At 43.2% G+C, this 15,560-nt stretch overlaps 2 protein-coding genes across 4 annotated transcripts in view; one reads left to right on the forward strand and one right to left on the reverse strand.

Annotated features, from left to right (window-relative positions):
- Positions 1–15,071, forward strand: part of LOC120455563 (LIM/homeobox protein Lhx1) — a 49,684-nt gene extending 34,613 nt beyond the window's left edge. For both annotated transcript variants that reach the window (XM_039641925.1, XM_039641926.2), the window contains 4 exons: positions 2,651–2,841; positions 3,558–3,776; positions 13,573–13,834; positions 14,420–15,071. In XM_039641925.1, coding sequence (XP_039497859.1) covers positions 2,651–2,841; positions 3,558–3,776; positions 13,573–13,834; positions 14,420–14,796 — 1,049 coding nt within the window. In that variant the 3' untranslated portion in view covers positions 14,797–15,071. The remainder of the gene's footprint in view (positions 1–2,650; positions 2,842–3,557; positions 3,777–13,572; positions 13,835–14,419) is intronic.
- Positions 1–15,560, reverse strand: part of LOC120455562 (zinc finger CCCH domain-containing protein 13) — a 151,530-nt gene that overhangs the window by 105,141 nt on the left and 30,829 nt on the right. The window lies entirely within an intron of this gene.

The following is a 15,560-nucleotide window of genomic DNA, read 5'->3' on the forward strand; positions in this document are numbered from 1 at the left end:
TGACAAAACTATTTACGTGGGGCAATAAAGTTTTTTTGGGGGGGGGGGCCAGCAGTTGGGCGGAGAATTTCGATTTTCACCGAACATGATATGGGTTATTTCCACAGTTTTTGTTGTTTTTCTTTTTGAAGGGAACAAAATCGTTTAAGGTGCCTGGACATGACCTGAATTTCAGAGTTTGTGGCGCAATTTAGTGTATTTAAATTGAAGCTGTATTTTGTATTTAAGCTTACAAAACTATGAATTACTTTCCTTTTTAACGTGGCTCAGTTATTCAAGCGCCGATCCACTGAAGTGAACCACCCACCACCCACCGAACAGGTGACATTCACAACACAATTCACCCACACACTCAACCTTTTTCGAGATCTTCTGCAAAGATGGGCAACGTCTATTCAGGACTTGGAAACTGGAAACTGTTGCACTTGACTATGCAAACAGGCCACGGCGTGGAAAAGGAAAATCAAGGGGGGTGAGGGGTTGAGGGGTTGAGGGGTTGAGGGGGTGAGGCACATTGATGGATTCATGCCATCAGGCGGCGGCGCCTGTTGTTTATTTATGTGCCTGTCCTGCTTGTTTGCCCAATGATTCAGCTCTCAAGGATCTCGGCACTTGTTCGGCATCCTCGACTGCGGATGTGGATGCGGATGCGGATGCGGATGAGGATGTTTGCCAAAGAAAAACATGAGGAATGAAGTGGGAGTTGGGGGGTTGGGGTGGGGGGGCTAAAATTCAGAAGGCCACGAGGTTACTGGAAATATTTTTCTAAGCGCGAAATGAGTGTTTGAACTTTTATGGCTGCCGAGGAGGGTTGCTTCAATGGTATAATTGCTATTGCTACAACAACAATTACAAACAACAACTGCCGCAGGGCCAGGGGGTGGTTTCCCAGTTTCCCAGTTTAGTTTTTTTTTTTTTTTTTTTTTTTGGTTTCCAGCAACGTTTTCCGTGGCAATCAAATGAAGTGTTCCTGAATGGTTTTCAAAGTTAATTTGAGTGATGCTCGAGCCAGTTGTTGTTGTTGTTGTTGTTGTTGTTGTTGTTGTTGTTGTTACTGGTACTGACAACCCTCGGCGTGTTTATTAACATGTGTTTACAACAACTTAAAGCGCCCATATGGAATCGAATCGTAGGCAGAGGAAGGCACCAAACCCAAAACCAAAACCCAAAACCTTTGACCAGGCCAGGGTTCTTTTGGGCTTTAAACCACCACCACCACCACCAACGCCCGCCACCCACTTGAGCGATGCGAAATATTCGAAGCATTCAGAGAGTATTCAGAGCATTCAAAGCATTCGTGGCATTCGTGGCACTCACTCGAGGCATTTGAACCACCCAGTAAACGATGCTGGTAAACACTTGAAACTTCCGTACCGTTGGCTCTGTCTGCGGGTCAATTGTTGAAGGACTTCTATGGCATCCTGCGACACACTCGACCAAACGCTCGGAACACTCCTCGAACTGATTAAGATCTTCTGGGGCTAACGTCGTTTTGTGAGCTTAAACCAGATGGTGGGAAGTTGGTAGATGAAAGGATTTTGGTAGAACAGCAAAATGTAGAACCCAAAACTACGCTGCTCAGTGATATGTTCACATGCGAAATGAAAACTGCAGCTTGTCAGCTCTTTTTCTTTACCTTCATGGCTATCTAATTCGAAAGCTGCCCCCCCATCGACTAGCGAACTCATTCAGCGACGTCTGGCGATGATTTCGCATTCGAATCGCTGGAATCTCATCATCATCTGCACTCATCCCATCAGGCCGACTGGAACTCATCTCGGGATGAGTTAAGCTCTTCGTCTCCAGATTCAGTCGATGTGACAGGTGCCAGATGAGACCAAACCAGATTAGACTAGACTAGACTACACCAGGAAAGACCAGACTGAAATCGCAGAATCACAGAATCACAGTCGAAGAGCTCTGTGATCGTTGGGACAGGACCAACCCCCTTGGGTTGCATCTGGTGCGGATTAGATTATGCATAATAAAGTGTAATTTATTTCTGGCAACTGTCCCTCGGGTAAACGCTGTCAGGTCAGGTGCTCCCCGAGGGTTACCGCACAGATTTACCAAATCCTCGAGAAACCATTGAAAACGCGAGCGTTTCTTCTTCCTTTGAGTGACACGTTTCGAAGCTCGTTTTCTCGCTTATCTCGAGAACACTGGGCAAACCGAAGGAAGTCGAACGCGTGTCAGCATTTTGCATGGCCCAGAGCTTAACAGTCAGCACCAGAGAACTCAACGGAGATAAGACCTCCCCTCCTCCGCCTCTCGGCGACCTAATCAACTTATATAGAAATCAGCGAGCAACAACTGCAGTTGACACGTGACCCGAACACCCAACATCGAACATTGAACAACGAACAACGAACAACGAGCGGCAGTTAAGGGAAAGACCAGCTACTTAGAGCATGAAATGGCGACACGTGACCCAGTCAGCCAAATAAACCCAATTCAAATGCGATTCCAGCGTCGTTTTGGGCTTAGCCCAGCGCAAATATTATTTATTGCAATTGTATTTTAAGTGGAATGCCCTACAATCTCTATGTATTGCAGAGCCCAGCAATTTGTTACCCCTACTCCTACTCCTATATATATATACTGCATATACTAATATATATCTACACACTTTCGTTTCCGATTCTTACAGATTCATTAATGGGCTCGGCGAGCGAAGACGATGACGACGATGATCCGCCGCATTTGCGGGCCACGGCATTGGGATTGGGCGTACTGGGGCCCAATGGACCCGACTCAGCGGGCGGACCTCTGGGCACATCGGATATATCAGTACAAAGCATGAGCACCGATAGCAAAAATACCCATGACGATTCCGATCAGGTAAGACCATCGTTGCCGATGTGCCGAGTTGCATCATTAACTTGTTTTCCACGTTTTTCACTCGCGTAATGAATGGAGTGGCTACCCTGTAGTTGCGAAGTTTGGAGAGTTTGCTGGTTTCCAAAAAGGATACCCCACCAAGAGTTAGGAATCAGAGAAAATCCTTATATCCTTCATCACACAACCATCATATTCTGTTACATTAAGTACCAAATCATATTTGGTAGCATTAAGTTCCAAATCATATTTGGTAGCATTAAGTTCCAAATCATATTTGGTAGCATTAAGTTCCAAATCATATTCTGTAGCATCAAGTTTTAAATCATATTCTGTAGCATCAAGTTCCAAATCATATTCTGTAGCATCAAGTTTTATATCATATTCTTTAGCATCAAGTTCCAAATCATATTCGACTGCACCACTTATGCAAAGTTTAAGTACACTCAATTCAAAAAGGGTATTCGTGTGTAATCACCCTAATAAAGCAGACAATATGGACTTTGATGATCGTTCGGTTAGGTGGCATTGTTGGGGTCTCCCATTCCACACACACACTCTCTCTATAGTCGACAGTCGACACTCCACACTCCACACTCGTTTTGATTAATGATTGGCAAACGATTATGAGGCCCGGCATTGTGTGTGCCACTATATGTACATATATATGGACAGCACATAACCATACCCTTCTCCCTCCCCTCACCGTTTGAATTCAGGGCTCCTTGGACGGCGATCCGGATGGACGCGGCGATTCCCAGGCGGAGAACAAAAGTCCCGACGATGCCAACGGATCGAAGCGACGCGGTCCGCGCACCACCATCAAGGCCAAACAGCTGGAGGTGCTCAAGACGGCCTTCAATCAGACGCCGAAGCCGACACGCCACATCAGGGAGCAACTGGCCAAGGAGACCGGGCTGCCCATGCGCGTCATACAGGTGAGTGCCATCTGCCATATCGCATAGAAGGAGCTGTGATCTTAGGTACAAAGGCTTAGAAACCCCCGTTGGTCTGCCATAAGGATCTGTGAGCTGAAAAGTTACCAAAAAGGTGTAGCGATGCATAATCATATGGGGATATGTAGTAGCTTGTTTTAAGTACAAAAGTATGGGGATATATAGTGCCTGGATTTAAGTATAGAAGTATGGGGATAGATAGTGCCTTGTTTTAAGTTTAAAAGTAAGGGGATATAGTGCCTGGGTTTAAGTAAAAAAAAGTATGGGGATATATAGTAGATTGGGGATAGATAGTGCCTTGTTTTAAGTATAGAAGTATGGGGATAGATAGTGCCTAGTTTTAAGTACAAAAGTATGGGGATATATAGTACCTTGTTTTAAGTATAGAAGTATGGGGACAGATAGTGCCTTGTTTTAAGTACAAAAGTATGGGGATATATAGTACCTTGTTTTAAGTATAGAAGTATGGGGATAGATAGTGCCTTGTTTAAGGTACAAAAGTGTGTTGATATATAGTGCCTGGTTTGAAGTTTAAAAGTAAGCCAGGAAATATAACACATATACCATCGGAGAAGCCCATAAAAGCCGAACAGAAATGAATTTTAATTGCTGAGCCCATGGATTTGCCGCCTTCCATTGAAAAAGGCAAGTGCAACCCGAAGCGGAAGAGACCGAGATGTTTTGGACTCGAGCTTTACTTTACTTTAACGATTCCATTTGCTCGATAGCTGGCGACTTTGTGTTCATCGTGGTACTGGTACTGGTACTGGCGGTAGTGGTAGTAGTAGTTCCACCAGCGACCTCCAAGTGCTCTTTGGGTTTGGGTTTTGGGTTTGGGTTTGAGTTTGGGTTTGGGTTTCTCGAGTGGCGTGGAGCGGCCCGTCTGCGTTTCATCAGCATAAAAAAGGCATAAATTAAGCGCGCTTTGACTGGCAAATGTTTAAACTAAAGCAAACGCGGTCACCGCCGCAGCCCCCGCCGCTCCACAAAGTCAAAGAAAAAAATAATAATAAAACAAAAAGAGAAAATCATAAAAAATAGTCGGACGCGATTTTTCAACGTTGCCGTTGCCGCCTTGCAACGCTTCATTGCCTGGCCAGTAAAACCAACAACAAACCAAATACAATAAAAATAAAATTAATGTCGGAACGAGGGCGGACACAGTCGCCATGTGGGCGTGGCGGCGCATTAAAAACGGAAGTTCAATGCGCTTGGAAAAAAAAACAGAGGAAAATAGCCAGCGAAGAGCAATTTGCCAAAAACGAACAAGTTTAATGTGCAAAAATTCCAGAACGACCCCTTCCTTGCAGAAATGAGAAGCGCTGAGAAAGGCCTTCAAAATGTTAACTAACATGCGATACTGCGATTACAGGGAAATCAGGGCTAGAAGCCTATGTACGTTGTAATGGGATTAGAAAAATTGCTCACAAATTGAGCACATTATCTATGCAGCAGGCAGCAAGTGGATAAGCATAATAATATCTAAGAGACCTTGGTTTAATTGAGGAAGTGTTGCCAAAGCAGAAACTTAATTGCAGCTTAGTCGATGCACTTAGTGTTTGAAGTCCACCGATCTTAATTAATAGGATATAATATGATTGTATATAATATGATATAAAACCTATTGCATAGTTCGTAGTAAGTGTTTACTGCTGCTGAAAGTATAATCATCATTGAGTACAGACAAACGTTTTAAATACTTAACAATACCATCACCTTTGCATTTCAAATTCCTTGCTGACAGATTCCCTAAGTTGAAGTTCCTCCCAGTTTTTATAATAGTTTTTTTTTTGTTTGGCTTTCTAATTTCTAGGGTGCGCTCACCTTTCGAATCCTTTTCCCATCGTTTAGCAGCTGTTCGGTTAACCTGTCAAGGATATCCGCAGCATATGTGCTCTACGATCTGACCGCAACAACATCATTACGCCGACTTTTCATTCGCCTTTCGCCGCGGCACCTTGCTCGCATTTCCATCAGGTTACTGGGGCCTACAAATTTTCCGTGCCCTCCCTCCGCGGGTTTCCCATTGTTTTCCCGAGCTGAGCTCCTCGCGATCGAAGGCACTCGAAATGCCCAAATTCCGATCCCATGAGCACTTAACGGGGACTCAAAGATGGGCACGGGTTCGATTCGGTTCGGTTGGATTGGGATTGGGATTGTGGGATTGTGAGCACTGGTCCTCTATATGCGGAGTTTCGGAGTTTCGGGCGCTGGCCTTTGATGTGTCATTGGTTACAGTTAAAGGATATTTAGGCGGCATTCGTTTCTTGTCGCTCCTACGGATTGCATGCGCTCTTTCCCTTGAGACAGTGCGACAAGTGTGACACAATCAACACCTCTTTGGGGTCCCTCTTCACAACTAAACGAAAGTGACAAATGCCAACAAGTTGAAGAGGAGGCACAGCAAACAAATCTTAATCTGCTCGCGAGAATCGGGAGTATTGCCAGAGGTGGAGGAGCAGGGGAAAAGGGGGACATCTGTGGGCTGTCAGCGGCAGTTGGAGATACATTTGCATCTTCATTAAGACTGCACTCCTTTCTTTCTTATTTTGTTTTGTTTTTGTTTCATCTCACCAATATCAAGCGTATCAAATGTCTGTGGCATACAGATATACAGATATACAGATATATGAACATAGATATAGGCAGCTTCCAGCTGATTTTCTGGGGAAACAGCTTTGAGTAACTCGATCCCCATCAAAGCGTTGACTTCGGGAGTTCGTCAGCTCATCAAGAGCCGCGGGATGGGTAAGGGCATGGGAATTGGTTGGGGTTGGGAATGGGAATGGGAATGGGAATGGGAATGGGATTGGGAATGGGAATGGGTAAGTCTCCTCCTTCATCCCGCCATCCAGATGTCAACGAGGAAATTTGTACAACTTTAGGGGGCCGGGGAGCATCTTTCTCTCGAGCGCCCGCCCGCTGTGAGTTTTATAATAAATTTTACAACAACAGCAGCAGCAACCTGAGGGCATGACACAAAAACTTCTTAAGAACTTTTGCCGACGCACAGACGGCGGGTGGCTGTGGCGGGGGGGAGGGAGGCGGTGCAATGGCCGCGCCACGGGACAGAAGTTGGGCCCCACGTTGGGCGCCAATACAAACAGTATGCCTCGACTTCACTCGCCCATTCCCTCCTTCATGCCTGGCATGTCTTGAACTTTGACATAAAAGCACTGAACTCGAAGGCAGCAGCAAAGCGTATCCAGATCGAAATAGATCACAAACTTGACCAGACCCAACTATCTATTACTATGGCATAATTACAAAGTCGTATTCCCCATTTAAATAATGCATCAGTAATCTCCAATTCGAGAAGATAAATGTAATTTGATGTTAAGCTATTCATTATGAACATATACACTTTGGAGTTGAGCATCTGAGAAACAAATCATTCCCATGAGAAAGGCCATAAAGCATTTGTATAAATGATAGATAGGTGGATATTTCAGCATATCTAAACAACATAACTACCAAAGGCAGGCATAAAACCAAATGCGTTTCGAAGAGTTATGGCCACGAATGTCGTATGGGAAGTGGTTGAGACAGATATTCCGGGACAGAAAGAAGTCAACCTGTTTTGCGGGGGACTCGTGATTAGGAAGGGGTATCTCTAGGGTCAGTGGCGGCGGATCTTTGCTTTATTTCGGTTTTATTTTGTTCGGGGTTTCTTTCGCTCCATTTAAGCTTTGAAAAATTATAAACAAATAAACGTGGAGACCGGGGGGCAAAATCACACAGTCGACGGAGCGCGAGCGGCAGCTAAACAAAAATTTTAATGTGGCATGCGCTGAGCTTGGCGCCAGTGACTTGGAGCTCAGATACATGCCCAGATACACAGAAACACAGATACGCAGATACACAGATACTCAGATACGCAGATACTCAGATACACAGATACGCAGATACGCAGATGCGGATGCGAGGAGCCGGACATTTGTCAAGTGATGTCGCGCCGCCGTGCAGAGGCGTTTATTTGTCAACAGAAAACATATTCGAGAGCATTTCCAGTCGTGATTTGCATTTGCCCGTTTTTTTCTTAAGATTTATACTTTTTATATATTTTATTTGGTATCTCGTATCTCTTTGGGGCCGTCGGAAGTTGACAAATTTAGGTGGCTCCGTATAGAGTTTTCGTTTTCGTTTTCGTTTTTGTTTTCGACTTCTCGTGCTTTATGGCCAACTAATTAGTCAAAGATCTGAGCTGTGCTTTTATTAATTGAGCGGAAATTGTTTTGATTTCGATGGGCCAACAAATGCAAGGGCTTCGGCAACCGCAGAACTTGAAAAGAAAAGTAAAAAAAGAAAAAGAAACGAAACGAAACAGTTTTGAAGATTGAACCATTCACAAGGAGCTAATTTAACGCATTTATTCCAACATGAATTGGTAGTTCAACTCGGGGCGCCCTCTTGCCCATGACTCGGCAAATCACTTCGATGGGTTTTCTTTTTTGGGGGGAGTTGAAATTATAATTTCAACAACTCATCAAGTTGCTATTAATTTCGATTGAGGCGCCGGAGCTACCAAATAACCAAAAAAAAAAACACAACAAAAATAGTGACCGAAAGAGAAATGTAAACCGAAATCGAAACGCACAAAACTAAAACTGCTGGATCATGCAAGGAGCTCTCCTCTTTCAGTAACACCTACTAAACTATGGGAAGAAACAAAGGCCCGAAGCGAACGATCCACCTGAGATACAGATGGAAAAAAAAAAAAAAAAACACAGAAGAAGTTAATTATCTGTTAACTCTTACTCGAGGCCAATTCACGCCTCAGCAAATGGGTAAAATCGGTAAAATGGGTAGAATCGCATACGAACGGTAGAAACGGTAGAAAAGGGCAGCAGAAACACACTGAAAAACAAGGGGGCAAACGAGCGGTAGTCATCGATATGTTGACTCGAGGGCGTGACGACAGACATAAGATACTACCCCTGCTCACTTTTCATAAATGCAAATCATCGGCGAGTGCTTGAGGTCATCATCGTAATCAACCTAATCGACATCGGAGGTCTGTGCGCAAAGGATTGTCGGCGCTTCTCATATCGAACCCACATCTCGTGTATCCATTACACGGCACTTGCCTGGCCCATAACCATATATCATCTATCATGAGAGCAATGAATCGTTACCGAATCAGATTCATATTCATATTCATATTCATACTTACAACCAGATAGATCTAGTATTTTGAAATGGAACTAATAGCTCCTTAGTTCTGCCAACCCTTTTGGCTGAAGTCCACCGCAGAATTCCAGGAAAGCCTCGCGATCTTAGATTGTTTTCGGTTTTCGGCTTGAGCCCCCAAAAACATTTCACGTCTTGAATGCCGCCGTTGATTAGCTTTAAAAATGCTTATTGCCGACTTCGTTTGCTACCATTGTGGCATAAAAGGCCAACCGAAGTTGCCCCATTGTTTTTGGCAATTAAGCGGCAAGTAGCAACAACATGAAAAGGCAATCCAAACAAAATAACAAACAAATCTTGCCGCATCATAGCAAACTAATTTAACAAAATAGCCAACGAGAAAAATGAAAGAAAAAATGTGCGGCTAGAAAATGGTAGCCGCCAAACAATGGGCTAATACCGAATGAGTTTTGGTATCAAACTCGGATGGATCGAGTGCCGAAACGCACCGCACATCTCGTATCTCAAATCGCAAATCCCAAATCTCAAATCCCAAATCGCAAATCACAAATCACAAATCGCAAATCGCAAATCACAAATCGCACCACAACCAATCATATCAATCAAAGGCAACCAGAAACGTGACACACATTTGGCTGCCCCTTTTTTTCGGGGCATTAAGACGCTATGGGATTATATATATAAATATGTATGGGTATTGTGTGTGACCCCTGGCCCACCCCCTCATCGCTCAATCGGCGAAATGAGCAACGAAAAAAAAAAAAGGGGGAGGGGCAGGTGGGAGGCCAAACGCGCTGCCGTTTAACATAATTTGCTATAATTTCCAACACAATGCAGATGGACGTCGCGGAAGGTAGGAGAGCACACCTCGGCCAACTTAACCCTCTGAGGCCGAGAGCTCCCTGTTCCACACTGCGAGAAAAAAACGAAGCCTAAGAATAGAAGTGGTTACCAATGAGTCGATACAGAGAAGTAAGCAACATGGGAAATCTTTAAGATACCCAAAGATACGCACTGATTTGAAACTTATAGTCTTGCATCGAATCTAAGCATCGATTTCTCGCAGTGTGTGGCTCCACTCAGTGCAATAATCATTTTGTTATGTGAGGGATTCGGTTCTCGGAGGCCGACCCCTTGTGATTGCTACCATGGGCCATTATGCTACGTTGTTTGCCCTTTTATGTCAGAGCCTAACCTATAATTTAACTAAATGTTCAAATGTTGCTGGCCGCGTGTTCAACTTAGTTCAGTTTAAGTCCCCCCTTTCCCCTTTCCCCTTCCCCTCTCAATCCCCCCTCTTTTACCATTCGAGTCGGAAATTTGTTGAAAGCTCCAAATTGGAAACAAATTTCGGCTGCCCAAGTGCGGAAATAAAATATTAGCCGCACATTTTTCAAAATTGCCAACAATTTGGAGTGGAAAAATGTGTATGTTCCGTTGATAACCGCAAATGATGCGATTTTGATATATCATAATATCCGATATCCACATAATAAGCCAGAGGGCAGAACGCGAAAAACGCGAATCGAGTTGCTCAACTAAAATTAAAGTACACACACAGCTAGCGAAAAAAGGAAAATATATATACATACAATGTACGTGTGTGTTTTTGCAAGAGAGAAAAATAAAAAATATATATATATATGGAAAGCAAATCAAAATCAAAGGCAGAGCAAAATATTTTTCTCAAATTTATTGCGGAAAAGTGCTTTTCACGCCCATTTGCTGTGAGCCAACAAAATTGCTGCGCTGAATAAACTGGAATTTTGATTGCCACATTTTGCAGTGCACAGGAGTAAAATGATATTTTTTAGTTGTTTAGTTTTGAAAATCAAAACGTATGTTTTGATTATGTGCAAAATAAATGTGCATACTTCAAAGAACCAAAAACTATTGGCATTCTATTCGCTTGCTTTCCCATTTCGATTCACAATGCATGCCCAGCCCCTTTTCGCGCAGTGTGCCGCCCACATCCAATTCGCGTATTTTTTGTTTTTTTTTTTTTTGTTTTGGTTTATTTCTGCGTTTTATTTGTGCACTGCTATTTTCATTTTGTTGCACTTTTTGCCATTTACCATTTACCATTTACCATTTGCCATTTGTTGCTGTTTTTCTTTGTGGTCGCAGCAAAACAATGGAAATGGCGAAATGTGCCGCAGAGTAAAAAACTCAAAGAATTGGGAAAACTAAGCTGTGCTGAAAGGAATGGAAAGGAGCAAAAACAGCAGGCAAACAAATTCAAAACTATTGTAAATGCATATTTTAGTTTACTCTGTTGTTTTTTTGTTGTTGCCCCCACTATTGTTGTTGTTTCTTTTGTTCGGTGTGCATATGAAAATGAAAAATTATGTGACCGCAGGGCCCACAGAGGCAAATATCGCATATATATCGCATATATAGTATGTGCAAAAAATGGCAAACACACCGCTTACAGTGGATTCGATGTGGTTTTTGTGGGTTGTTCGCGGGTGGTTCTGATGCTTCTGGTGGCTCTGGTGGTGCTGGTGGTACTGGTGGTGCTGGGGATTCTTCTGGTGGGTTTTGGGTGGCTCGAGGGGGTCTCACCTTTTATTTATTTCGCTGCAGTGCTACGTGTAATTGAAATGCGGTGGCAGCTTAGCCGCGTGTTCTGCGTATTCTGCACTCTTTGTTGGTTTCCCTTTGTGTGCATGCGCTAGATGTGTTTTTCCTTTATTTTCTCCTTTTTTTCCGCCGGCTTCAGTTTACTGCCGGATTGAGTTTTGCCACGTTTATGAAGTGATTACGTCATGGGTAGTGCTTTACGTTCAGCCAATTTTCAATAGCTTGCACATACAAAACGAAATTTAAATGACGAAAGTAGCAAATCTATTAACTAAACATAATATGCTAAATATAATCAAACTGGCAGTGTGGGAAATTAAATAGCTAAATGAAATACAAGTCACACAGCTGCCGAGGAGTTCCCATTAGATTGCCTTGTTCCTATTTGTGGAACTCCAGCTCCTCGCAGCGGATTATCTTCCTGGCTGTCATAAAGTCACACGCTCCACCGAGAACTCGAGATGGTAACGTGGTTCGGGATTGGCATTCGGTATGCTGTATGCTATATGCTATATGCTATATGCTATATGCTATATGCTATATGCTGTATGCTGTATGCTGTATGCTGTATGGTGTATGGTGTATATGCGGTATAAGTCTGCGAGACTGAGACCCAACTATGCACAGCATGTTACTTCCTTTTGTGTGCATCCTGTTTGCCGACAAAAAAAAAATTATTTAAAAAAAAGTAAAGGAAGAAGCTTCGCCTCCTCTTCATTTTGCCATGCTGGTTTCCTTTTGGCGTTTGGCGTTTGGAGTTTGGCGTTCGGCGTTCTCAGGCCCCGAAAAAAAGGCTTTTCTAGCGAAATTCGCTGCGCCGCCGAATGTGTCAGTTTATAAATGTGAAATGTGAAGGGCCCCCCGACTTATATGCATGTCTAGTCAGCCCGGGCGAGTTCATAAATTCAAATGAACTGCAGAACGGCGCTCATCATTAAAATTCACGCTCAAATTGCCTTTGCCTCTTCTAAGTCTTTTGGCCAACAGCTGCACTGGGTCGAAAATACGAAAACCAAAATAAAACGAACAAAAACACCAGATTCTAAGCCCAATTCATTGGAAACTATTTGCCAAAAAACAGAAAAAAAAAAGACGCGGGATAATAAAATAACCAAAAAAAAAAACTGAAGAGCGCGGCGCGCAAAGACATAAATCAAAAAGTTTCATTGAGAAAAATATATAAAACCAGGGGAAAAATCAAAAAAGTTGCAGCAGATCATTAAAAGCGCGTCCCAGATATGAATATTAAAAGAGCCAGGCGAAGAAACACAACAACACAAAAAAAAAACAAAAACAAAAAAAGGAGAGTAGAGGATATAAAAAGGATGGGAATAACAAACGAGGGACAAAGGATCGGCGGAGAGCGGCAACCGAAAGGTGCCACTAAAACTTTTGAAATATGTTTTTATTTTATAACTTTGCATGCTGGGCACGGTGCTTCTGGAGCACCCGGAACGTACATAACGTACATAAGCCCAAGAACCAAGAAAGAACCAAGATTCGAACCAAGGACCAAGAACCGCAGAACTGCTAAACTGCAGAACCCATGAACCGAAAACCCACAGCCAGAACGTCGTAAAAATGGCATCGAAGTCTGCGAAGACGCGTCTTCTGTCTTCCGTCTTCTGTCTGCTGTCTGCTGTCTTCTGTCTTCTGCCTTCCGTCTTCAGTCTTTGCGATTCTGTTCCCTGTTGTGGAGCGGCGAGCTGATGTGTAGTGGAGTGGGGAATGGGGAATGGGGCTAATTTTGCGACGGCCGCCCGGTGCGGCGGTAGCATCAATGCGCAAGAGCCACAGCTACAGCAAAAGCCGCAGCCACCAGCAGAATCAGAATCAGAATCTACACAGCCAGAAGAATCGCGGGGCAGCAACAATTAGGCATGCGCCTCCATTAAGCGATGCACCAAAGAAACCAAATAGCTTGCCCCTTAAATTTACTTACTTACATACTTAGATACAGTACAAGTGATCAATCTTCATTTTATTGAATTTATGAATTTTTAAAGCCCTAAACTAACGTTGCAATCCCACAATTCATTTGCAGGTGTGGTTCCAGAATAAACGGTCGAAGGAGCGACGCATGAAGCAGATCACCAGCATGGGCCGACCGCCCTTCTTCGGTGGCGCCCGGAAAATGAGGGGCTTTCCCATGAACCTCTCGCCCGGCGGACTGGACGACGGACCCGGCTTTCCCTACTTTGCGGCGGACGCCAAGTTCGAGTTCGGCTACGGCGGACCCTTCCACCCGCACGACGGACCCTACTTTCCCGGACACCCCGGCGGACCGATGCCCTTCAATGCGCCAGGTGAGAATGAACTTAGAATGAACCTAGAATGAACTTAGAATGTACTTAGAATGAACTAAGAACTAGAATGAACCTAGAATAAACTTAGAATGTACTTAAGTTAAACTTAGAATGAACTAAGAACTAGAATTAACTTAGAATGAACTTGAAATGTACTTAGAATGAACTTAGAATAAACTTAGAATGAACAGAATGAACTTAGATTGAACTTAGAATGAACTTAGATTGAACTTAGAATGAACTAAGAACTAGAATTAACTTAAAATGAACTTAGAATGAACATAGAATGTATTTAGATTGAACTTAGATAGAACGTAAATTGAACTTAGATAGAACGTAAATTGAACAGAATGAACTCAAAATGAACTAAGATTGAACTTAGAATGAACTAAGAACTAGAATTAACTAAGAATAAACTTCGAATGTACTTAAATTGAACTTAGAATGAACTTAGAATGAATTTAGATTGAACTTAGATTGAACTTAGATTGAACTTAGAATGAACTTAGAATGAGCCGCATTTCCATCCAAAACGATGAAGAATAAAAGAACGCCACTAACCAGGGACTCTCTTGCAAATTCTAGGTGGCCCCATGGACCACAGCGGACCCATTCCGATGGTGAACGAGTTCGGACTGACGCCGGAGGCGACGTTCCTTGGGCAGGCGGGCGGTCCGCCGATGCAACTGCAGTCGGCCGTCGGACCGCCGCCACCGCCGCCGCCTCCGAGCGCCGAGCATTTGATGGCCGCCGCAGCGGCAGCGGCGCAGCAACAGGCGGCGCAACAGCAGCAGCAGCAGCAGCAGCAGCAACAACAGCAACAGCAGAATGCGCAACAAGCGGCGAATCAGACGCAGCAGCAGCAGCAACAAAATGGCCCCCGCACCAATTCGCCGGAGTTCATGAGCTCGGCGAATTTCAGCGAACCGCAGAATATGCAAAATGAAGGGCTCGTTTGGTAATATACGAAACAGTTGGCAACGCGGCTGCTGCTCTTCGGCAGAGAGCGCGAGCGAGAGCGAGAGAGAGCGGCGCGAGCGAATGAGTAAATGAGAGGGAAGGAGAGTCAGATGTAGTGCCGTCTCGTTCTGGCCAAAGGCTAAGCCCCACCCCCTCTGCTACGTTTTGTTTTTGTTATACTTTTATTATTATTATTATTATTATAACTGTGCTATTTTTTTGTATTTCAATTCGGCGCCAAAATATTTGTAAATTATAAAACAAAAAACAAAAAAAAAACACACAAAATAGACAAAGAAAATCTCTCTTAAATGTATAAAAATCAAATAATGGGCGCTGCACATAGTAAACAATTTTTTTTAACAAACGAAAACTATAAAAAAAGAAAGAAAGAAAAGCTCTAAAAAAATTAAATTAAACGCAAACACTAAACGTCTTGTCTGTAATTAAAACAAAAATACTATTTATGTGTATCAGTGTATAAAAACAAAATGAAAAAATTGTAGTCTTAAAAGAAAAAGATCTGCATAAAGAGATTTTTTTTTCTGTAAATTAGCACATTTTATTCGTATCTCTAAAATATGTTTATTTTTGCCTGCATTTTTTGACGAAAAACGTTTTTTTTTTATATTATTACACGTAACATATGGATATATATTATAATCGTTGTCTAACAACATAAACGTAACTAGGCATGTACTAGATCCTAAGTCTACATAAACCAGATATTATATATACAAGAGCTATATACGGCAGCACACACGTA

Source organism: Drosophila santomea, chromosome X, assembly GCF_016746245.2.
Source record: "Drosophila santomea strain STO CAGO 1482 chromosome X, Prin_Dsan_1.1, whole genome shotgun sequence".
Lineage (NCBI taxonomy): Eukaryota > Metazoa > Arthropoda > Insecta > Diptera > Drosophilidae > Drosophila > Drosophila santomea.